This window comes from Pezoporus flaviventris, unplaced genomic scaffold (genome assembly GCF_033815535.1).
Source record: "Pezoporus flaviventris isolate CSIRO_AGI_PZ_B2104156 unplaced genomic scaffold, CSIRO_AGI_Pfla_v1 ptg000188l, whole genome shotgun sequence".
NCBI classification, from domain to species: domain Eukaryota; kingdom Metazoa; phylum Chordata; class Aves; order Psittaciformes; family Psittacidae; genus Pezoporus; species Pezoporus flaviventris.
Window position 1 is genome coordinate 978,744 of NW_026892736.1, and position 21,685 is coordinate 1,000,428.

Sequence of the window (21,685 nt, forward strand, 5' to 3'; positions counted from 1 at the left end):
GGGAAGGTGTTTCCATCCTGGGTACGTGAGTCAGCCAGAGCCAGGCTTCATGTCAAGGGGAGAGATTGCGTTTCCTTTTAGCAGTGTCACCCAGGGTCGGGCAGCACTGCTTGACTCCTAGAAAGGGCAAAGTCAAGCAAGTGATGGCGCTTGTAAGAGCCACTGCAAATCTCCCCCCCCGCTGCACTCTGGGGAGACCCCCCCTGCAGTCCTGATCCAGCTCTGGGGCAGCAGCACAAGAGGGATGTGGAGCTGTTGGAGCGAGGCCAGAGGAGGCCATGGAGATGCTGAGAGGGCTGGAGCAGCTCTGCTCTGGAGCCAGGCTGAGAGAGCTGGGCTGGGGCAGCCTGGACAAGAGAAGGCTCCTCAAGGGGAGACCTGAGAGCAGCTCCAGTGCCTGAAGGGGCTGCAGGAAAGCTGGAGAGGGGCTTGGGACAAGGGCCTGGAGGGACAGGCCAAGGGGAATGGCTTGAACCTGCCAGAGGGGAGACTGAGATGAGCTCTTAGGCAGAAGCTCTTCCCTGGGAGGGTGCTGAGGCGCTGGCACAGGGTGCCCAGAGAAGCTGTGGCTGCCCCATCCCTGGCAGTGTTCAAGGCCAGGTTGGACACAGGGGCTTGGAGCAAGCTGCTCTAGTGGAAGGGGTCCCTGCCCGTGGCAGGCGTTGGAGCTGGATGGGATTTAAGGTCCCTTCCAACACAAACCTCTCCGGGATTCTGTGAGTCTATGAAATGAGCTGGGAAAGAGGAAAGGATCGAGAGGCATGAATGCAACATCACCTCCTTCCCTTCCTCTCTTCCTCACCAATCTGATCTCTCTATGGGAGGCAAGACCTCCTCAAATACCCCGTACCATCTGCTTGTCTGAGATGCACCCTTGGGACGGTGTTACGAGCAGGGTGTCAGTCTGGCACCCATCAACGCTGCCACGGCTCTCACTGTACCAAGCCACTACGGTCACCAGCTGCTCTGCAAGCCCTAATGTCACAACAGAGTGTCACTGAGGTCAGACATAGCAGAGATGCTTCTCGGCGAGAAATACGGCGTGTCTGGCATGGCCCCTCACAATACACAGCCTGTCTTTGCTGTTGTATTCAGGTTTTTGTTTTGAACACACAAAACTCCCTCGCCTCCCTTTATTCCTCCCAAGAATACCCCACACAATGACAGCAGCTCCTCTCTTTTCAGCCCCTTCGCTCCAGCTGAAGCGCAGAGGGTCACATTAGACCAGGCTTTGGTGGCGGCTCTGAATGCTTTCCGTTATCCTCTTGCTGGGGTCGGTTTTGGGAGGAAGGAGGGAAGCCAGAGCTATTTTTACCGCATCTAGGCTCTCTCCAGACTGCATCTCGCTTGCTATTGTTGGTCAATGATCTTTCAATTGCTTGCTACGCTTGGGACTTTGCTCTGTTCTTCCAAAGAAAGGGCTGATGCATTCAGCACGCTCTTCCCAAAGAGCAGGCTGGAACTGGACAATTAGGCTCCGCTTGCAAACAAAGCCTTTATTTTCATAAACACCAGAGTTTAAAAGTGCAGTTGGCTTTTTGTTCTGCAGCAGATTTACCATTCTGCGGTGGTGTTCAAACAATACCCATCAAGATGGCATGCTGAAGTGGTTTTTCTCTTCCCAAGAAGCACAACTTACTTTCTTTTGACGTTTCCCCCCCTTTTTCCTCCTTACACTTTACACAATACTTTGATTTTCTTTATGAAGCTGGAGGTTACCTCAAAATCCACCGGGATTTCAGAGGAGTGGCTTTACAGGGATTCTGGCTGCGGGCTGGGAGCCATACTTTGCAGGTTTGGACCTAATTTCAGTCCCTAGTCTGTACAAATTGACATTTGTCCAAACATGCTCTGTTCTCATAGTTACCCAACTTGAGGCAATCAGATGCTGGTCTTCAGAGCCTGCACATCTTCCCACTGAAATCAGAAGGAGATATGTGGGTCAGATCTTTCCATAAAGCTCTTTGAAGACATCACCTGAAAATAGAAAACCTACAAGAAAAAAACAGCAAAGCAGATACACTGCGAGTAACCGTGCTCCTGCGATGCTTTTGCTGAACCTGCATTGATCCTGCAGCCTTTGTGGTGCTGCAGACTTGTACAGTAAGAAATGCTGTTTCTTTTGAATTAGATATAAACCCAAGGGCCTCACATTTGTAATCACTAGAGCTCTTAGAGGGCTCTGCATAGAGACAAGTGATACAACCCACATCCATATGGGGTTGATACCATCTCAACAACCACTGCTAACTGTAACCATCACTAACTGTTCTGTTTCCACAACAGCTTTGGAAGGGAGCAACGTTCTTCCTTTTCTCTCCTATTTTCTGCAGTTCAATAAAGTTTTATCATCAGTTTCACCTGACCCTAAGAACGAAAGATCTAAAGCAGCTGTGCAGATGCAGGGATTTGTCAGCTATTCATCATTACTGTGCCTGCAAATCTATCAGACCTTTGTTCCTGGAAGCACTTCAGTTACTATATTTCATCCCTTATTAAGTGCGTTTTCGAAGGACCTTTGGTAATTACGTCCATATCTAAATGAAGGAAAAAAAGAGAGGTCAAACTCAACCCTCAGCAAACTCTGAGTGTAAGCCTAAATGTGCTTAATAATTGGATGTGTGTTGTCAAACACGCTCCCGGCAGGATTTCCAGGTGGGTGGATAGAAAATAGAGGGTTTCTGTGCTTACTGCTGCTGTTCTACACTCGTATCAGCTGGGGAGCTGGTGGAAAAGCTCCTGATTTGCATGAGAGAAGGAGGACTTGTGGCAGTGTGGGGTCTGGGACATGAGCACAGACACCTAAGGAACACAAGGGTGAGTTTTTCAGGAAGCCTGAATTCTGGAGAGCGGAAAACCACCATGAAACAAGCCCTTCATATAACCCAGGCAGTGTTTAGAAGGAGGATCACGTGCAGTTGTTAAGTGTAGGGTTGGCTCGCACACCTCCCAGACAGCAAACAAGCATCTCAGGTGAATATACTTTGAGCTGGCCTGATCCTGCTCCGACTCACTGGCACTGCAGGGGTGAAGCACTGAGAGAAGAGGAGCTGTGGGGAAAATGGGGTTTTATTTTGAGTCATCTTGGCTTGAAGTTGCATTTAAGGAGAAGGGTTTTAGTTCTATGCATGTAAGGTGCTTTTTACAGTAGCAGGGGTTCCTTTCTTGCTGTTTTATTCAGCCTGGGAAGGTGAAGAATTCCTGATGGGGGGTGAGGGATGATTTCAGTGGTGGATAATAGGATATCCTCCTTTCTCCTGCTGGTGGTAGAGCAAGGAGGATGTTTTGGATAGCCAGCAAGGACACAGTGCTAGTGCCAGCTTGCCCCATTCCATCTGAATATAAGCAGGGCAGCTGGAAGGATATTCAACACAGTCACAGACTCATAGAACACTTCAGGTTGGAAAGGACCTTAGGATCATCCGGCAGATCTGTGGATTTGGGAACGTGGGCAGAGGTTGCAGTGGGTGGAATCAGCAGGTTGGGTAAGGAACATTAAAACTGGCAGTGCTGGGTTAGGAGCTAATTTGATATAGCTGCTTCCAGACCCTGGGGAAGGGAGTTATTTCTGGAGTTAAAGGTTCCTGTGAAGCAGCTCATCCCAACAGAAGGTAAAAAACACGTATAACGCAGCCTGACGGCTATGGCTTCAAGAGGTTTTTGACCCCAGATATTGTCATATCTTGGCTCATTTTGCATGGCACAGATAAACAGACCAAGCAACCAGCTTCCCAGGGCAGCTCCATTGTTTACACGCTCAGCGATATCCAGCTCAGCCGTGACTCAGCCATCAGCAATGATGTTCTGACCTTATTAATATCAATGGGAGTCTTCTTAACAAGGACATAATTTCAGCCCAGAGGCCCATTTGTTAATTAGCATCTCTGGCTATCCTGTCATTGCCCATATGAAGAGGGCAGTATATAATACTGAGCAAGTATGTGCTGAGTAAATACGCACTCAATTGCATGTACAACGATGGGCCATAAAAGTCTGGCAGGAAGAGTGAACAGGAGTGAGCATAGCTCCTCACTCCAAAAAGGATTCAGCGCTGGTGGTACCTCCTCTTGTCCAACATCCATGCCTAAGGAAATGTTTCCTTGATTAGTTGTTGATCTCACGTGCAAAAAGACACTTAAGTGCTGCTCTGATGACATCTTTAGTTGTGATACCCAGGACTAGGCCATCCCTCAGTGCAATCCCCTCGCTATGTGTGGTTTGCAAAACACCATTGTCCTGCTGTGCCTCTTGCCAGGAAAGGGTGTTCTAACCATTGGAGTATGTCTATTATGAAGCATTTCTGTTTTCTGAAACCAAAATAGCCTGGCCTGCACTCTGGGCTAACCCTAACTCCTCCCCTTCCAAAGCGTACTGTTAGGTCAGGCAGTTTCCTGCTAATAAAAGCAGCAAAAAGAAGTGTTTTTGAACATTCTTTGCACGTTAAAATTGAACAGATTCAGCTTAATTTCACAGTAATGATCTCCCACAGTTAATGTTTCATGCAGACAGCGACAGGGCTCAGTGTGCTCACTAACAAGGTCAGGGAAGGATTTCTTCTATTGCGCAACACGCGCGGATGTTAGTCTTCTCTCAAGTATTCGAGGTTGGCCACAGCAGCTGATGAATACTCTATTAGCTTGACTGTTGGCTTGCCACGGTGTGAGAACTCTCCCTTCCTGCTGGATGAGCTTTCAAAACTCTTTATTTAAGAGAGCTGAAGTTTGCTTGACAAAAAACACCCATCAACCACTGCACAGATCTGATTATGTTAAACTGAAACAGGGGAAGGTCAGGCTGGAGATAAAGAAGCAGCTCTTCCCTGGGAGGGTGCTGAGGCGCTGGCACAGGGTGCCCAGAGAAGCTGTGGCTGCCCCATCCCTGGCAGTGTTCAAGGCCAGGTTGGACACAGGGGCTTGGAGCAAGCTGCTCGAGTGGAAGGGGTCCCTGCCCGTGGCAGGGGTTGGAGCTGGAGGAGCTTTAAGGTCCCTTCCAACAGAAACCACTCTGGGATTCTATTTTAGTTATCTGGCAGTAAAGCTGCCCTGCTCCAGCACCTCAATGTCTCTCTTGCAGTGAAATGAACACAGGATTTGAGGTGCAGCCTCACCAGTGCCCAGCACAGGGGCACAATCCCTGCCCTGGCCCTGCTGCCGCACTGGTGCTGATCCAGGCCAGGATGCTGGGGGCTTCCTGGCTGCCTGGGCACAAGCTGCTCACGTTCAGCTCCATCAATCCAAGTCCTTTACCGTGAGCAGTTCCCAGCCGCCATTCCCCACGCCTGGAGCACTGCATGGGGCTGCTGCGTCCCAGGTGCAGGCTGTTGTTTGCCTTGTTGCCCCTCATACAGCTGACCCTGGCCCCTGGATCCACCCTGCCCACATCCCACCGTCCTTCAACGCTCCCACCCTACTTAGAGTCATCCCCAAACCCCCTCGGGGTGCCCTCGATCCCCTCATCCACACCGTCAATAAAGCCATTAAACAACACTGCCGCTTAGCCCGAGCCCCGAGGGGCCGCCACCAGTCACCACCCCAGTGCCATGGGGGCAGCGCCTACCTCTATGCCCCCCCACCGCAGACCTGCCCTCCGTGGGGCCGCTCTCCCCACCCCACTCGCCTGTCGCGACAGCGGGGGCGAGCGGCAACCGCGCCGCCGGCGGCCTGCGTGCGCGTGACGTCACCGTCCGCGGCCCGGCGGCACCGCCCCTCCCTCCCTCCCTCCCCTTATCGGCCACCGTAGACGCGGCGGTTTCCCCCCCCCCCCCCCCCTCCCTCGCCGGCCACCGTCCCGGGAGGCTCCGCGGCGGATGCTCCGCGTTGTCCCGCCGCCCCCCGCCCGCCCCTTCCCGAGCCGGCGGCGGGGGCAGCAGATGGCGCGGCGGGGCCCGGGCTGGCGGGGCGGGAGGCGGCCGCCGCCGCCGCGGCTGCTGGCGCTGCTCTTGGTGGTGATGGTGGTGGTGGTGATGATGCCGGCGCTGCCGGGCTTGGGGCCCGCTGCTGCCGCCGCTGCTGCCGCCGCTGAGGAGGTGGCGGCGGCGGCGAAGGAATGCGACAAGCCGTGCGCCAACGGCGGGCGGTGCCAGCCGGCCAGCGGGCAGTGCGAGTGCCAGCCCGGCTGGGTGGGCGACCAGTGCCAGCACTGCGGGGGACGCTTCAGGTGAGGGGGCCTCGGAGGCGGTGGGGACGCGGCTGTGGGGCGCGGGGATGTGTGGGGCCAATATGGGGCGTGCGACGGGCAGGGAGCGGTGGGGGGGGGCGGGTGTTAGGGGCTGGGTAGGAGGAGGAGGGGATTGGTGGCCCGGGTTACAGCTGCCCCAAGGGGCACTTAGGGGGAAAGGGGAGGTGGATTTGGGGTCCACGCATCACCCCCGTGTCCTGTTTGAGCCCCTCCTGTGAGGGCAGCGGGGCCATGGGTGTAGGGGGGTGCGGCCCGCGGTGAGGATGAAGGTGCATGGGGAGGGCAGCAGCGCTGCCAACGTCCCTGTTTGAGGCTGCCAAGGGGCAAGTCTGAGGGCAAAGAGGGTTGCGGGTGTGCGGGGCTGGGCCGGGGATTGGGGGTGTAAAGGGCTGAGGAGGAGACAACAGGGATTTGGGGACAGAATCGGAGCATGTGGCTGTGAGGGAGCAGGTTTGAGGGGTGACAGAGGGTGATGGGAGCGATGGGCTGGGAGTGCCCAAGGTCGGGTGTGGGGTGGGCAGGGGATGGGGCTGCATGGGGGAGGTCTGGGAGCAACGGGATGTGAGTGTCGTTGGTGAGTACAAGTTGTTTGCACCCGAAAGAGGTATTTGAGGGGACGGTTTGGGGTCTGGGGTTGCAGAGAGGTAACAGGGAGCAGCTGGGAGTTGAAGGGGCTGTGGCTGTGTTGGCATGGGGTGGGTGGGGAGCTGGGCGAGATGGACTGTGCAGGGCTGAGCCTGGAGATGAGGGGCTCTGATTGTGAGTAACTGGGTTTGCGTTGCAGTAGGTCTGGAGAGAATGTAGGAGGGGAGGGGATGGGGTAGGGGGATGTATTTGAGGCAGCAGGGTTAGGTTTGGGGAATGTATGAAATGGATGAAGGATGGTGGATGAATGCCCCATGCCCCATCCCTGGCAGTGTTCAAGGCCAGGTTGGACACAGCGGCTTGGAGCAAGCTGCTCTAGTGGAAGGGGTCCCTGCCCATGAGAGGGGTTGGAACTGGAGAAGCTTTAAGGTCCCTTCCAGCACAAACCATTCCATGAGTGAGTACTGGTTTTGTGCATGGAGATGGTTGCAGATGGGAGCAGTGAGGAGTGGGTGCTCTTAGTGGAGGACAGTGGGGGTGTGGGGCCGGATAAGGGAGAAAGACAGACGTGGGGATGGGAAGTGGGTCTGTCAGGGAGCAGTTGAGGTGGGAGAGGAAGGGCATGCAAGCAGGTGCTATGGCTGGGTGTAGGCAACAGGAGTGTTAGGGGGGTTTAAGCAAGCTCATCTTTGCAGATAGCTTAAGTAGGTGTTGGTTTTGGGTAAGGGCAGGTTTGGGAGAGGTAGATGTGGGGAGAGAAGCAGCATCTTAAAGAGGACATCTGGCGTGTGGGGAGAGGAGTGTGTGCTGGCTCCTGTGGAGGGACAGTGGGAATAACAGGTTGGTGGAGGGAAAGTCCCAGGTTTGCTGGAGGACAAGGATAGAACTGGGCAGCTGGAGGGGATCAAACAGGACAGGGGTGATGTGAGGCCCCTTTGCACTGGAGAAAGGGGATCTCTGGGCTCTCTGATCCTGGAAAGCTCCTTGCTTGCAGGGACAGGGCCGGTTTAGGTGGTGATGGGATGCTTAGTTGGGTTGTGTGCCTGAAGCCTATCCCATAGGATGAGGCATTGGAAATGTTCAGGGGAATAGGCTGTGGAAATGCACTGAAAGCTCAGGTTTTCAGTGGAAGGGGGTTCTGTAAGATGGTTGCTTGCTTTGCTTTTATCAGCTGTGGCAGCCAGAGAGCCAGTGTGTTTGTGTGCATTAGGTAAATTCCCTGTGCAGGGCTGGTTCTTGGCAAAGAAGGAAATGGAAAAAGGCTGAGTATTCTAGGTAGTGATTGCTTTCTTAGGGAGCTTCTTATGGAAAGTACCAACCACCCTTCAGCGACGCTGCCTGTACATCTGGGGGAACAAATGCTGCCTCTATAAGCTGAACTCCTGGAGGAAAACCACTTTGTGTGCTTTAGGAGTTGAGGTTTCGATTTACTTATCAGTATTTATTTGACAGGCTGGAGATTTGTGTGTGAGCAGCTAATTTGAGAGGGGTTCTGTGTGGAAATGATGCCAGGCTAAGCAAGCCCTGGGAGTCAAATGTGTTTTAATGTGCTTTTTGTCACCGTCATGATAAGAATTTGCTTCTAGTTGATGGAGAGCATTGTGAGACAGCCAGTTACCTGTTACATTCCACAAGCGGTTTGGGCTGTTGGGCATTTAAAAGAGACTAGATTTGAATATAGGCAGAGATTTCTTGTCTGAATGGTAAAGCTGGTGCTGCTGAGTAAAAGAAAAATAGGTCTATATGTATTGCTAAAGGCCTTTTCTTTTTAGCTTTGTATCTGTTGTCCTAAGGCTTCTTGTTTGTTTGTCACATATAATAATGGTCTAAAATGTAACTGAAAACATAATGCATGTTTTTCTCTCTAGGGGTTTTACTTAGCTGTTTATTTATTTATTAGGGAGCTGTTTTTAAACTTGGAGCTCCCAGAAGTGCAAACAAGTGTGCTTAACACTGTTCAGAGCTCTGCAGCCACAACTTTCACGCGAGTTTATTCTGTTTCTTGTCAAGACAGCACTGGAGGGTTGTTCTTTTGGTGCTTGGTTATAAAGAGCTTGGCTTTAAGTGTTATTAGATGCAAAAGGGAAGTAGAAGGGCAGGTGAAAAAGTGTTTAGTAAGTGTGGTATGTTCCACATGCTTATCTGCTTGCCTGAGAGATGTAATTAAGTTTTGGCATGGTAATCTTCCTGTCCTGATCTAGATGTGTATGATGACTCGATTTGTGGCCTTGACTTTATTTACGTTGAGCACTGAGGTTGTGATGATGCAGCTTGTGCTTCACTGACCTACTAATCCTGCACCTCGTCCAGTGTTAACAGTGAAGAATGAGCATCGTAGCTCTGTGTCTCCACTAACATCATCGTGTCTCCACTAACATTCTACTTGCCTTCTCCATTGGGAAAGCCTGTTTATTTAGACTGCAGTCAGAGATATTGGTAACAAACCTGGGGTGGGCCGTTTTCTTCCTTGGTTCATCCCAACTACAAAAGGGAGATAGTGTGCTGTTCTTATGTGGATGTGTAGGGTGTTTTTAAGCTCTGTGGTGTGCTGAGGCTTCTTACAAAGGAAAGGGCAGAGCAGAAGTGTACCTGCACGTGAGCGTTTGTGGTGGTAGGAATGGCTTCTGAGAAAGCATTGACCTCTGCACAGCTCAGTGATGCTCTCGAGGGGGTGGAAGATTGAGTTAGGAAAGACTCGAGGCGATTTTCTTGTGTTGAAGGTGTGCAGCCAGCCACCCGAGTTCTTTAAAGGTGAAGATCTTGGTTTTAAAGGAAGCTGAAGTAGAAAATAGGGGACGTGCCTGATGCGCTTGTGTTTTCTATTTCTGCACAAACCTCCAGCAGGCTTCTGTGCAGGCTGGAGTCTGCTGCAGGTCAGTGGCTTCAAGCTGGAAGAGGAGAGAACTGCTGCTGCGAGGCTGTCTGCTGGGAGGGGTGAGAAATCTCCCAGTCACAGAGCTGCAGCAGCACGCTGGAGATAACGTTTCCAAGCAGGGAGAGCTCAGGAGCACCAGACTGGAGAGTGGACTTGCCAGCGTTGGGTGTTGTGCAGTCAAAAGGGTGCCGCAAGCTTGCAGACCACAGGCTCTTCGGGGTGCTTTCCGTAGCTCAGTGACACAACCTCTTGTCTTGCTTGAATTGGATTCTTTCAGCCATCTGCCTCATCCGCAGGCAGACAAAGGCTGCTGGGGGAGGTAAAGCACAGCTTAAGAAATGACCACTATTTTACGTAGAATTCCTGGTCAGAGATTGTGTTCACAAATGCAGGCTAGTGCTTGGCTTCTGGACCATTAATTGTGTGTGGATTGTGTATTTAGGCATAGAAATGGCAATTTGATGTGTGATTGTAGCTGAAAACATGTGCAAGGCCTGGTTGGATGGGGCTTGGAGCAACCTGGTCTAGTGGAAGGTGTCCCTGCCCATGGCAAGGGGTTGGAACTGAGTGAGCTTAATGATCCCTTCCAACCCATTCTATGATTCTATGATAATAAACCACAAATGATTTCAGAGAGCTGTTTCTGATGTGTAACATCACTCCTTGTCCTTTCATGGTAATACTTTTGCGGGTTTTTTTTTTGAGGTGGGAGATAGAAAATGCAAAGCAGTGCTTAAAATGCAACGTGACAGTTGGAAGGGGAGGAAAAAAAAAGATGAGTGTGTCTTTTCAACTGTCTTTTTATTAATTTAATGGAGGCAGTTATGGGCTGCTGATTGAACATTAGTAAAGAGTTGGTGGTAATAAAGTGTCCTTGGCCGAAGAATATTACAGTGAAGAGGAATTTTATCTCTGGAAGATTTGGGTAAATCAGAACTTGAGAGAGTTGCTGGCAAGGAGCTGTCACAGTTGCAATTCTTCAGTAAATGGGAGCTTTTGGTCCAAGGGTGGTATATACAAACCCCTTGTCTTTGCAAAGCTACTTGAGGCAGTTTAAGGCTTTGGGGAAGCCAGGAGACTACAGAATATATCCTAAGGATGTTGGCAGTTTGAACCAAATCAGTTTAGGTGCTCAAATTAGATTCGAGTGCTGCGTTTGTGCCTGATGCCCCATTCTGTTTCTCTCTTTTCATTAGCACTTTATCATGCTTTAAAATGATTTTTCCCTTCCATGTTGCTGTGTGAAGGGCTCGCTCAAATGTTATGCGCTGGTACTAAAAGAATAAGCCATTCAAGTAGGAAATACTTAAGCATTATCAATTTAAAACAATACATTGGGGGGAAAAAAGAATCTTTTATGTGCTTTCATTTAGTTCTTGGAAGCATTGTTTCCAGCTCTGGATTTATAATCTTGCTAGGTGTGTGCTTTTATATCTGTCTAACATCGCTGTTTCTATATATCTATATATGTATTTAAATGGCCTGTTCATTGACAGAGAAACTCATGGCTAATATTTCTTGTGAGTTCCCACTGTTTTATTGTTTCTCTGGCTGATTTACTGGACAGTGATGTTTTATTAGGGCCATTTTAAGAACAAAAAATCCCTGTGAAATAATTCACCATTGTTGAAATATCTGCTCTGTTCGACACTTCTCGCCTTGCACCGAACAGCCAGCATCAATATTTGAATTGCATGAGGCTTTGTGAATGTTTGCAAGAAGCTCACTTCTTACCATGATTTTTTCAGCCTGCTTTATAGCAAGGAGTGGTATATATAGTGGTAAACTCAGAACAGTAAGATAATGCAGCGCTAGGTCCTTCCTGTCATCTCTGCTTCATGCACATCAAATGTCTTCAGCATTCAGTTACTGGAATTAATGAGCTGCTCGTGGTTTTAACCTGTGGGGGAGAGGAGTGAGTAGCATCCAGCTGCTGTTTTCCTGCTGAGCACTGGGACCTCCAGGAGTAGTGCCAGGTAGGGGATAACACTGCTGTCCCTGGCAGTTCCAGGAACACAGCACTGCCTCAGACCAATGCTTCAGACTTCATTGTAAGCGCCTCCTTTTCTGCAGTGGTCAATATAAGAGATTTCTATCTTGTTTCTCTATGACTGTTTGAATTCTGGGGAGCAGCTGCCTGAGTCAGCTTCGAGGTTGTCAGACACTGCTCTAGATTTTTCCTTTATTTCAGAGTCTCAGTTGCTTCTTTCATTATGGATCTAAAATAATCATAGCATCACAGAGTGGTTTGGGTTGGAAGGGAGCTCAAAGCTCCTCCAGCTCCAACCCCTGCCACGGGCAGGGACCCCTTCCACTAGAGCAGCTTGCTCCAAGCCCCTGTGTCCAACCTGGCCTTGAACACTGCCAGGGATGGGGCAGCCACAGCTTCTCTGGGCACCCTGTGCCAGCACCTCAGCACCCTCCCAGGGAAGAGCTTCTGCCTAAGAGCTCATCTCAGTCTCCCCTCTGGCAGGTTCAAGCCATTCCCCTTGGCCTGTCCCTACATCCCTTGTCCCAAGCCCCTCTCCAGCTTTCCTGCAGCCCCTTCAGGCGCTGGAGCTGCTCTCAGGTCTCCCCTTCAGGAGCCTTCTCTTGTCCAGGCTGCCCCAGCCCAGCTCTCTCAGCCTGGCTCCAGAGCAGAGCTGCTCCAGCCCTCGCAGCATCTCCATGGCCTCCTCTGGCCTTGCTCCAACAGCTCCACATCCCTCTTGTGCTGCTGCCCCAGAGCTGGATCAGGACTGCAGCGGGTTCTCCCCAGAGCACAGCAGAGGGGCAGGATCCCCTCCCTGAGCTGCTGCTCACGCTCTGGGGGTGCAGCCCAGCACACAGCTCATGTCCAGCTGGGTGTTTGTTGCCATCTTAGTCAATTTACATTTAAAGCAAATAACTCTGATTCAGATATCAAGGCAGGACTGAGGTTAGCTCTGTGCTCTCAGAGCTGGCTTTTTCTTCTGCAGCATTCCAAAGAGCTCGGACCAGCCATGCTTTTATCGTGCTTCCTGGTAAAGTTAAATAACATTTAGAATGCATGTGACAGTTTTCACTTTCCTGGCTTGTTCCTCTGAAGCCTTCATGAGCAATCGCCTTTAAAACCATGAGCTTACTGTGCCTAACGTAAGGGTCTATGGAGAGGCATGCTGAAAATCCTCTATATATTGAGATAATGCTGCTGCTGACCAAGCTGTTGTATTATTGCATTAATTTATGATACCCTTGGGTGCCCTTTTCTTAAACAGCCAGTTTCCTTGAAGGATTTTTTTTACCCGTTTGAAGTTCCAAGCACAGCGCTTGGAATTAGCTTCTTGATCTGGGAGAGCTTTGCTTTTTCCTCCTGCACCCAAATGTGCCCAGCACGTAGCTCTTTAAGGGGCTCTTCAATCACATCTTCTAAAGTGTAGTGCAAAATAGAGTAAAAAATGCAGAAGATGGGACGGAGAATGATGTGATTTGGGAGGTGAAATGGTTTTGGTGGAGCTTTGAGTTGCTACAAGCTGGAATTCACCCTAAGAAGGACCGTGGCAGTTTCATTGCAGTACTTTGTTCTTGTATAGCCACGTGCCAACATCTGCCACTGTAACCACTGCAGAGCCTTAAAGCAGGGCTGGAAAATTTGATAATCAATTTTACAGCATGGAACAGAGATGGTAATTTGCTGTGTGCATGGCTTTGAATCAAATGCTCATTTAGGCACTGAAAGACTGGAGCAGTAATGATGTTTGCTTTTTGTTTCCTGCTTTTGTTCCCTTGCTTTGTTTGTGGCTGATGCACATGGAGTTCCTTTGGAGTTTACTTGAGGCTGTAATAATGCCCTTCCCTCCCTTTGCTTCCAATAAATATTTATCTGATAGAGATGCAGGTTGTTGCGAGGGTTTCAGTGGATGTGCTGGTGATAACAGAGCATGGATTTGGTTTGTGGAACCTGAAATCCTTGGAATGCGCAAACCAGATGGGCTCTGTCCTGATTATGGCGTTGTGAAATCATTAGGGTTGGTAAGAGATTGTAATTGCACATAGAGCAGCCTTCATGTGCAAATCTGATAGGCTAAAACTGGTACATTGGAGCAGTGGGGGGAATTCTTAGAATAATCTGTTAAAGAAAATGGACTCTGTGTTTTGGGCTGATAACGGCCTTGGTGCATCATGCATGATGAAAAATCATAGAATCCCAGAGAGGTTTGTGTTGGAAGGGGCCTTAAAGCTCATCCAGTTCCAGGGACCCCTTCCACTAGAGCAGCTTGCTCCAAGCCCCTGTGTCCAACCTGGCCTTGAACACTGCCAGGGATGGGGCAGCCACAACTTCTCTGGGCACCCTGTGCCAGCACCTCAGCACCCTCCCAGGGAAGAGCTTCTGCCTAAGAGCTCATCTCAGTCTCCCCTCGGGCAGGTTCAAGCCATTCCCCTTGGCCTGTCCCTACATCCCTTGTCCCAAGCCCCTCCCCAGCTTTCCTGCAGCCCCTTTAGGCACTGGAGCTGCTCTCAGGTCTCCCCTTGAGGAGCCTTCTCTTGTCCAGGCTGCCCCAGCCCAGCTCTCTCAGCCTGGCTCCAGAGCAGAGCTGCTCCAGCCCTCACTACATCTCCATGGCCTCCTGTGGCCTCGCTCCAACAGCTCCACGTCCCTCTTGTGCTGCTGCCCCAGAGCTGGATCAGGACTGCAGGGGGGGGTGTCTCAGCAGAGCATAGGTGGAGAAGAATTTATATGTGTTACTGGTTGGCTGAGTGGTTTTCATGCTAAAGAAGAGCAGCTGATCTCTAAATCACACTGTAAGAAGCACGTTCAGGACACTGCAGGATGTTGTGAAGGTTCCTGGTACTGCTTGTGGCTTAGTTTGGTAAAACAGGTTTCTTGCAGCAGCATCAGATTGAGAATTCTCAGTTCTCTGACAATGCAGGAGCAGGATTAGGCTGCTTTAAGGGTGATTATGCTAATGGAGGCCATCTGAGTGCTTGAACCAAGGCTTTTCCAATGTGTAAATTCCCTTTTTTCCCCTGGCATGTGTGCTGAGCTCATGGTTGCAGAAGAAACAGCATTGCTGTACACCACACATCTCGGGTGTGCTTCTTGCATGTCCAAACCATTCAAACAGGGGTTGATGCTTTGTGTTATATGTCCTGTTGGGGTGAAAATTAGCTGTAATATCTCTTACCATTAGCCAGTGCCACCGCAGAGACTATTGCAGGGGGTGTAACGCAGCTGTGAAAATCCCAGCTTTTCTATCATTTTTCTTCTCTTTCCATTTCCCATCCTGTGTTTTTAATTTGCTGGTTTCTGTAGTGCAAAAGGACACAAACTAAGGAAGGCTACTTTAGGCAAACACCCTTTTGAAGACCTTCTTATTAGTCAGCGTTTGTCCTGCGTGAAGAGTTCATACCCATCTCCAGGGCGGTGCTTGTCTACTCGGGGTATAAGGAGATGGATTAGCATCGTGTTGTAAACACCTTCCATGAACTCGCATGCAGAAGGTGAAAACTATTTTTGCCATTCAGAAATTGGAGTTTGGATTGAATATTCTTGCGTTGTGAAGGCAAAGAATAACTGTGTCCTCAATGACTCTGCTTCTAAAGCTGTAGTAGTTTCCATCCCTGCTGTTTTGCAGTCATTAGTATTGCTACGAGGGAAAAAATTTACACCTCCAGTGGATTTAGCTTTGAGTTGCTGTTGGTATAATGTAGAGCTGTGGATTGAGTGGGGTATTTCCCCCCCCCATTTCTTTGTGCATGTGTCATTATATTCCTCCTTTCACCGTGTTATAATGCTCAAAGTGTTGCTATTGTGGCGCTGCTGCCAGATATTTTGCATGTAATTGCTTTATCTGGAGAAAACCCCATGATTGATGTTCACCCCGAGTGCAGTTTGTGGATTTCATTGCTTGCTACGATTGAGAGCATGGTTGAGTTCTTCTGAAATAAACTTTTCATCATGGTTTTGGGAAGGTTTTATTTTGTAGCAACGTGCAGCATCTGCCTCTTTAATGATTCATTTACACCACTGATACCTTATGAACGCAGAGTGGAGAGCGTCATGTGAAGTTTATAGCGATGCCAGAGGTTAGCATCTCCGATGGTTGCCTTTGTTACAGTCTTGGATCTGGTGTGGAATTAGCAAAGGAGTGCCAAGAGATAAAACTCCTAGCCATTGCAAGACCTGAGATGCAGAGTAGCCTAGGACTGAAGTGCTGACTGTGCAAGTCTGCAGTAAGAGGAGTTAAATCGGGGAAAACTTCGGTGTTATTTCCCATCAACTAATTCTGTACTTATGGAAGAAGTATTCCACTGTATCCAGACTGCAAGAGACATTGAGATTGCTGTTCTGCTGGAAGAGAAGTATTAGATTCATGGAATCCCAGCCTGGTTTGTGTTGGAAGGGACCTTAAAGCTCCTCCAGCTCCAACCCCTGCCACGGGCAGGGACCCCTTCCACTGGAGCAGCTTGCTCCAAGCCCCTGTGTCCAACCTGGCCTTGAACACTGCCAGGGATGGGGCAGCCACAGCTTCTCTGGGCACCCTGTGCCAGCGCCTCAGCACCCTCCCAGGGAAGAGCTTCTGCCTAAGAGCTCAGCTCAGTCTCCCCTCTGGCAGGTTCAAGCCATTCCCCTTGGCCTGTCCCTCCAGGCCCTTGTCCCAAGCCCCTCTCCAGCTTTCCTGCACCCCCTTCAGGCACTGGAGCTGCTCTCAGGTCTCCCCTTCAGGAGCCTTCTCTTGTCCAGGCTGCCCCAGCCCAGCTCTCTCAGCCTGACTCCAGAGCAGAGCTGCTCCAGCCCTCGCAGCATCTCCATGGCCTCCTGTGGCCTCGCTCCAACAGCTCCACGTCCCTCTTGTGCTGCTGCCCCAGAGCTGGATCAGGACTGCAGGGGGGGTCTCCCCAGAGCACAGCAGAGGGGCAGGATCCCCTTCGCTTTTATATTCCAAATAATATACCAGGAAATAATTACTTTTGAGGGCACTGATGGTTCTGTGATTCTTTCATTATTTTTCAAATGGAGTTTAGGAACAGGCATATTTGGGCAGTGGCTTTTAGCTTTGTTGAAAAATTTGGAACTGGATTTACTGTTGTACAATGCACTCTGTTTGCTTTTGGTCCCAGCTGCACATAAAAGGTGTGGATGGGCTGGAGAGGGTCCGGAAAGGGTCACAACGATGATCCAAGGGCTGGGAAGTGTGTGAGGAAAGGTTGAGAGAGCTGGGACTGTTCAGCCTGGAGAAGAGAAGGCTCAGGGAGACCTTGTCACCATGGTCCAGTGTTTGAAAGCTGGCTGCAAAGAGTATGGGGACTCCTTTTTGACAAGGAGTCCCATGGGGAAGATGAGGGCTGATGGGCACAGGTTACTGCTGGGGAGATTCCAACTGCACACAAGAGGAAAAGGTTTCCCAATGAGAACAAGCAGCCTCTGGAATAATCTCTCCAGGGAAGTGTTGGTTCCCCAGTGTTGGACACTTAAGACTGGGCTGCACAGAGTGCTGGGGCATCTAGTGTAGGTGCTGCTTTGCCTGGAAAGGTTGGACCAGCTGGTCCTTGAGGTCCATCCAGCCTGGAATTCCAGGATTCTGTGGTGCTATGATACACTATTTCCATATGCATTTATTTATAGGTACTGCCTGCTTGCTTGACAGTATGTTAGTGCCCTTTTGTTATGTGATTGATTTATTCCATTCAGACACGTAACAGGCACATCTTTAAATCTGGGTCACTTGGTGCCTGTTTCTCACAAGCACAGGTTGCATCCGTGCGTTCAAGTGAGTGGTTTTCATTTTGGGAATGGGAATGGGTGTTTAACTGTGCCCTTGTTCAACTTTGGGAGAATGAATCATTTTGAGGAGGTGTTGAAGTGGTTCAGAGTCAGAAACAGAACTTGACTTCCCGCCTATGCACATGCTTCCTAAAACATCCATAGAATGTTGCCGGAAGTTATCTATATATATTTTTACCAGTGGATATTGCTGATATTAACTTAGAATCATGGAATCATTTAGGGTAAAAAAGACCTTAAAGAAGATTGTTTTACCTAAATTTCTATGGCGAGCCCGAAGAAAACTTGGAGCTCTGTAAACCAACGTTAAAATAGTAATTCTTGGATCATTTGCAGCTATTCTCAGTAACCTGAACTCTTGTTGATTTCTGGGGCAGCAGATATCTCAATGTGTGCGTGATTCCCTAAGGCAAATGGTGTGATAATTTCTCTGCGGGTTTGGTGTTTGCATGTGAAAGGATGGGCAGTTGGATTGCTGATGGAAAATGGGAATGTGTGATACAGCTGAAATAGATGTGACTTTATAGCCTGTAATGTTTCCAATGGCACCTAAGGAAGAATAGAAAGGGGGTAAGAGAATGCAAGTCCTGAAAAGGTGAAGGGAATGAATGAGTGAATGAATGCAACACTGCCCAACGTTGGCACGCTGGTTGGTTTTGTTAAGTTGGAGAGGGGCTTTGGACAAGGGTCTGCAGGGCCAGGCCAAGGGGAATGGCTTTAAGCTGCCCGAGGGGAGACTGAGATGAGCTCTTAAGCAGGGTGCTGAGGCGCTGGCACAGGGTGCCCAGAGAAGCTGTGGCTGCCCCATCCCTGGCAGTGCTCAAGGCCAGGTTGGACACAGGGGCTTGGAGCAAGCTGCTCTAGTGGAAGGGGTCCCTGCCCATGGCAGGGGTTGGGGCTGGATGGGCTTTAAGGTCCCTTCCAACACAAACCAGGCTGGGATTCTGTGATTTTATGACTGCTCAAATTGAAAGCTCTGCAGGGCTTTGGTTGCTGTGGGTAGGCTTCTGGAGAAGAAAATGAGGGTTCCCCTTGTGTAATACCAGCTGGGAAGGAGGTGTGATGTGTTCTGGTAGCTTGAATATAGAGAGCAGCTTTTCTTCGTTGTCCATGTTTCACAGAATCATAGAGAGTCACAGAATGGTTTGGGTTGGAAGGGACCTTAAAGCTCATCCAGTTCCAAACCCCCTTCCACAGGCAGGGACACCTTCCACTAGAGCAGCTTGCTCCAAGCCCCTGTGTCCAACCTGGCCTTGAACACTCCCAGGGATGGGGCAGCCACAGCTTCTCTGGGCACCCTGTGCCAGCGCCTCAGCACCCTCACAGGGTGCCCAGATAAAGTCTTTTTCAAGCAAAGATACTTGGATATTATATTACTGTAAGTTATGGGAGCATCTCCTCCGAAAGACAAGGATGGTGTCACAGCCAGTGGTGCTTCCCCCCCAATCCTTAGTTCTGCCAGATTCCAAGGCCCACCATATCAGTTCATTTGTGTTTTACTTTGAAGGTGTTTGGGGTGAAACTGTCACATTTATTGTGCATGATTCCCTTGAGTGTAAACGACCACATAACTTGAGGAATCAAACAGAAGTATGGTTCACCATCTAATCTTCTTGGTTTGGTTTCCTCATACATGAAATAAGGACAAGTTAGATGCTTTAAAGATGTCCTGATGGTGATGTTCTTTAAGTAGGAAATTTGAGGTTTAAAAGCATTTTGAAAGGCAGTTTCGTGTGTCAAGTGGTATCCAGCTTGTCTATTCTGAGAATTCCACTGTCCTATAGAAGAAATGTCATTAATGTGACTGTAAATATGCCTAAATCATCTTCACTGCGCCATATGAAAAAGGATACTGTGTGTTAAAGTGATGAAGTTCAAATGTGATCTTAATTCCCCCCTTTCAGTGTTCCCAGGAATTTGTCATGTGGAATTACAAGCAAAATAAGTCACTTTGAGAAAATCATCTTATCTGATGAAAGCTGGTCAAGGCGTCAGGTATCTTTAGAGCCTTGTTTTTGCTTGTTTCCAATACAAGAGTTGTATGTATGTGAGGAGGCATGAGATGAGACGTTGTGCTGAGGAACGCATCCTTTTGCTGTGCTCCCGGCCTCCTAAAACCCACTGATCTTTCCTCATTACAAGGCAGCTAGAACAGAAACATGATGAAACATCAGTGCAGATGTGAAGTTATAGTGGCTCACCCTAAAAACCGTATACATGAAGCTATATTTTTCCCTAAGGCTCACCAAAGCTGGTGAGATCTTGCAGGAGGTGCACTGCTGCTGATGCTGATGCAGTCTGTGTGCAGGCTTTATGCAGCCTTGGAGTCAGGAGCTGGGTTTCTCTAATCTTCTAAAGAAGGGTTTGAGAACTCTTTACACCAAGTGTGAGGAGGAGGGAAGGATGCTCTGCCCCTGTTGTTCTGCAGATCCAAGCTGTGGTTTGGAAACAGTGGTACGGAGTGAGATTCCCCTTCAGAGAGGGACTCTTCATCAGGGACTGCAGTGATAGGACAAGGGGTGATGGGGACTGAAACGGGGAAAGTTCAGGTTAGATGTAAAGAAGAAGTTCTTTATGGTGAGGGTGCTGAGGCGCTGGCCCCGGGTGCCCAGAGAAGCTGTGGCTGCCCCATCCCTGGCAGTGTTCAAGGCCAGGTTGGACACAGGGGCTTGGAGCAAGCTGCTCTAGTGGAAGGGGTCCCTGTCCATGGTAGGGGTTGGAACTGGAGGAGCTTTAAGGTCCCTTCCAACCCAAACCATCTGTGGTTCTGAGATACCCTTCTCTGTAGACCCTGGTTCTGTACCTTTATCTGAAAAGAGCCTCTGTTGAGGCTGAAAAACAGGAGAAGATGGCTATTGGAAAGGGATTCCTTGCTTTTACCTGTAGATTTGAAGAAGTAATTCTGTAGGACACAACTATGTAAGTGTCTATTGATTTCTGTTTACACTTTATTTTCTTATACATCTTCTATCGATTTAAAAGTTATGATGGAGCCATGGACATCAGCAAATTTGCAGAAGTTTGAGTACTTCATGGCACCTCTTTGGGCTGTTTTGCTTTTCTGCAGCAAGGGGAATAAATAAGTGAACGACTGTCATTCACTGAAGGAAATCTCACTGTTCAGGAGCAGGGAGGTTACAGGATGCTGTAGACACAACGGGAGTAGAATCATGGAGTCCCGCCTGGTTTGTGTTGGAAGGGACCTTAAAGCTCCTCCAGCTCCAACCCCTGCCACGGGCAGGGACCCCTTCCACTAGAGCAGCTTGCTCCAAGCCCCTGTGTCCAACCTGGCCTTGAACACTGCCAGGGATGGGGCAGCCACAGCTTCTCTGGGCACCCTGTGCCAGCGCCTCAGCACCCTCCCAGGGAAGAGCTTCTGCCTAAGAGCTCATCTCAGTCTCCCCTCTGGCAGGTTCAAGCCATTCCCCTTGGCCTGGCCCTACAGGCCCTTGTCCCAAGCCCCTCTCCAGTAGCTGATTGATGAAGGCCACTATCGGTACTGGAGGATGTAAACCACTGTGAAGTTCCTCTGGTATCTTTGTCATATCTGAATAAGAGAAAAACCCTCCTTTTGAGGCTAAAAAGTATTATGTTGAATTTTTGGGTTCTCCTAATTCACACATGTGGTAAGAGTAGTACAAGGTGCTGTGCCTCACAAACAGACTGAGTGTTGGGAGCCTGTTGGGAGTCTGGGCGGTTGATGGGCTTGTGATGGGCTAAAGATTAACAGCAGGTCAGGACTGTGATTGGCACAAGATGCTTTCTTTCCCTTTCATCTCCAATTAAATCTAAAAACCCTTATAGCTGTAATTTTAGTGGGGTTAAGTATATACACACATACACATATATCTTTCTCTTCAGTGACTCCCTGGCATCCTGACAGAGGTTCTGCTTTCTGCTAATGGCTTGGAGTGGGAATCACTTTGTAGTTACAGGTCTTTTTCTAAGCTTTTTCCCTTGGTCGTGCACGTTCATTATTGGCTCTGTAAAAGAGTCATAGAATAGTTTGGGTTGGAAAGGACCCTAAGATCATCCAGTTCCAACCCCCTGCCATGGGCAGGGACACCTCACACTAAACCATGGCACCCAAGGCTCTGTCCAACCTGGCCTTGAACACCGCCAGGGATGGAGCATTCACAACCTCCCTGGGCAACCCATTCCAGTGCCTCAGCACCCTCACAGGAAAGAATTTCCTCCTTAGATCCAATCTAAACTTCCCCTGTTTCAGTTTTAAGCTGTTACCCCTTGTCCTGTAACTACAGTCCCTAATGAAGAGTCCCTCCCCACCATCCCTATAGGCCCCC

General features: G+C 49.6%; 1 protein-coding gene across 1 annotated transcript in view; it reads left to right on the forward strand.

Annotated features, from left to right (window-relative positions):
* Positions 1-5,772: 5,772 nt before the first annotated feature.
* The window catches only part of ATRN (attractin), a 173,396-nt gene continuing 157,483 nt past the window's right edge, over positions 5,773-21,685 (forward strand). The window contains exon 1 of the mRNA XM_061440957.1: positions 5,773-6,156. Coding sequence (XP_061296941.1) covers positions 5,807-6,156 — 350 coding nt within the window. The 5' untranslated portion in view covers positions 5,773-5,806. The remainder of the gene's footprint in view (positions 6,157-21,685) is intronic.